The sequence below is a fragment of the Ceratina calcarata genome, unplaced genomic scaffold, assembly GCF_001652005.2.
Source record: "Ceratina calcarata isolate Rehan_Ccalc_2016 unplaced genomic scaffold, ASM165200v1 scaffold775, whole genome shotgun sequence".
NCBI classification, from domain to species: domain Eukaryota; kingdom Metazoa; phylum Arthropoda; class Insecta; order Hymenoptera; family Apidae; genus Ceratina; species Ceratina calcarata.
The window spans coordinates 15,800-16,939 of NW_017179053.1; the positions used below are offsets into that span (position 1 = coordinate 15,800).

Here is a 1,140-nt window from a genome sequence, read left to right on the forward strand (position 1 = left end):
ACCAATAGTTGGTGGGGGTATGCAGTGATTTTCAAGATTTGTAGGCTTATTTTGGCTATACATCTCGTCAAGTTGGTAACGTGGATAGTAGCGCCAAGCCAAGTGTGACGTACATGAACGCGGCACTGAATGTTTCTCATTTGAGTTTGAATTCCAGGCTTAAACACTTCCACGTGCAATTTCTTTGTTTTCTTCAATATTGTTGTTACTCGTTATTTTGTTGTTTTCGTTATTGTTATTTATTCTTGTTATTGTTCTTACTACTGTTCGTGAGTGCGAAATGGCTGAATCATCAGGTAAGATATGTTTTTAATACTTATGTATTATGTGTATTCATGCAGAGAGTATAATTCAATAAATTAATGATCCTGTAAGAAAGATATGTTGCACAGGAGAAGTTGATGCATAAAATAAATTCATTAGAAATAAATTATTGCACTTCAATAATTTATATTAGTAATGTGTGAAAAACAGGTCATGAGAGCAGCGACAGTGTCATGAACCCACCTCCTTCGAAGAAGGTGGCACGGACAAAACGATTTTCCGATTCCTGGCTAACAGAACCCGATTTTTCTTCGTGGCTGCAGAAATGCGATGGCAACCCGTTGAAGGCCTTCTGTACTGTCTGCCGAAAAAAATTGCAGTGCGGGAAAGCGGATCTGAGGAGGCACGCCACAGGTCAATCGCACATTACTATGTTAAATAAAACACAAGGCTTGACGGACATAGACAGCGCAGCGTGGCTGGCTTCTGCATCCCTAGGTGACCGTGTAAGAAGAGCAGAGATCATGTATGTTCTCAATATCATCGAACATAGCAGAAGCTTTCGCTCGTATGAGCACCAGATGAGAATGGAGCAGAGGGCTCTGGATTCAATCGATGTTTTAAACAACATGAAATTGAAAAGTACAAAAATAAGAGCCATCACGAACAATGTCATCAATGAAGCCATCGTGAGCAATGTCAGTGAAATATTGAGGAATACATTGTTTTCAATTTTAGTAGATGAAAGCACCGACGTGTCAGGGTACAAAAATTTATGCATCCTGGCGAGATACACATATGAAGGGGCAATCCACACATATTTACTGGACGACCTACGATTGAGAGAAGGAAATGCCGAGTATTTATACGATTGCT

General features: G+C 39.8%; 1 protein-coding gene across 1 annotated transcript; it reads left to right on the forward strand.

The window, feature by feature from the left end:
* Positions 1-280: 280 nt before the first annotated feature.
* On the forward strand, positions 281-1,137 carry LOC113465006 (uncharacterized; the record flags this gene model as incomplete). Its single annotated transcript, XM_026818105.1, has 2 exons — positions 281-296; positions 475-1,137. Coding segments are annotated over exons 1-2 (679 nt in total), but the record flags the coding sequence as incomplete, so codon positions are not given.
* Positions 1,138-1,140: the final 3 nt, after the last annotated feature.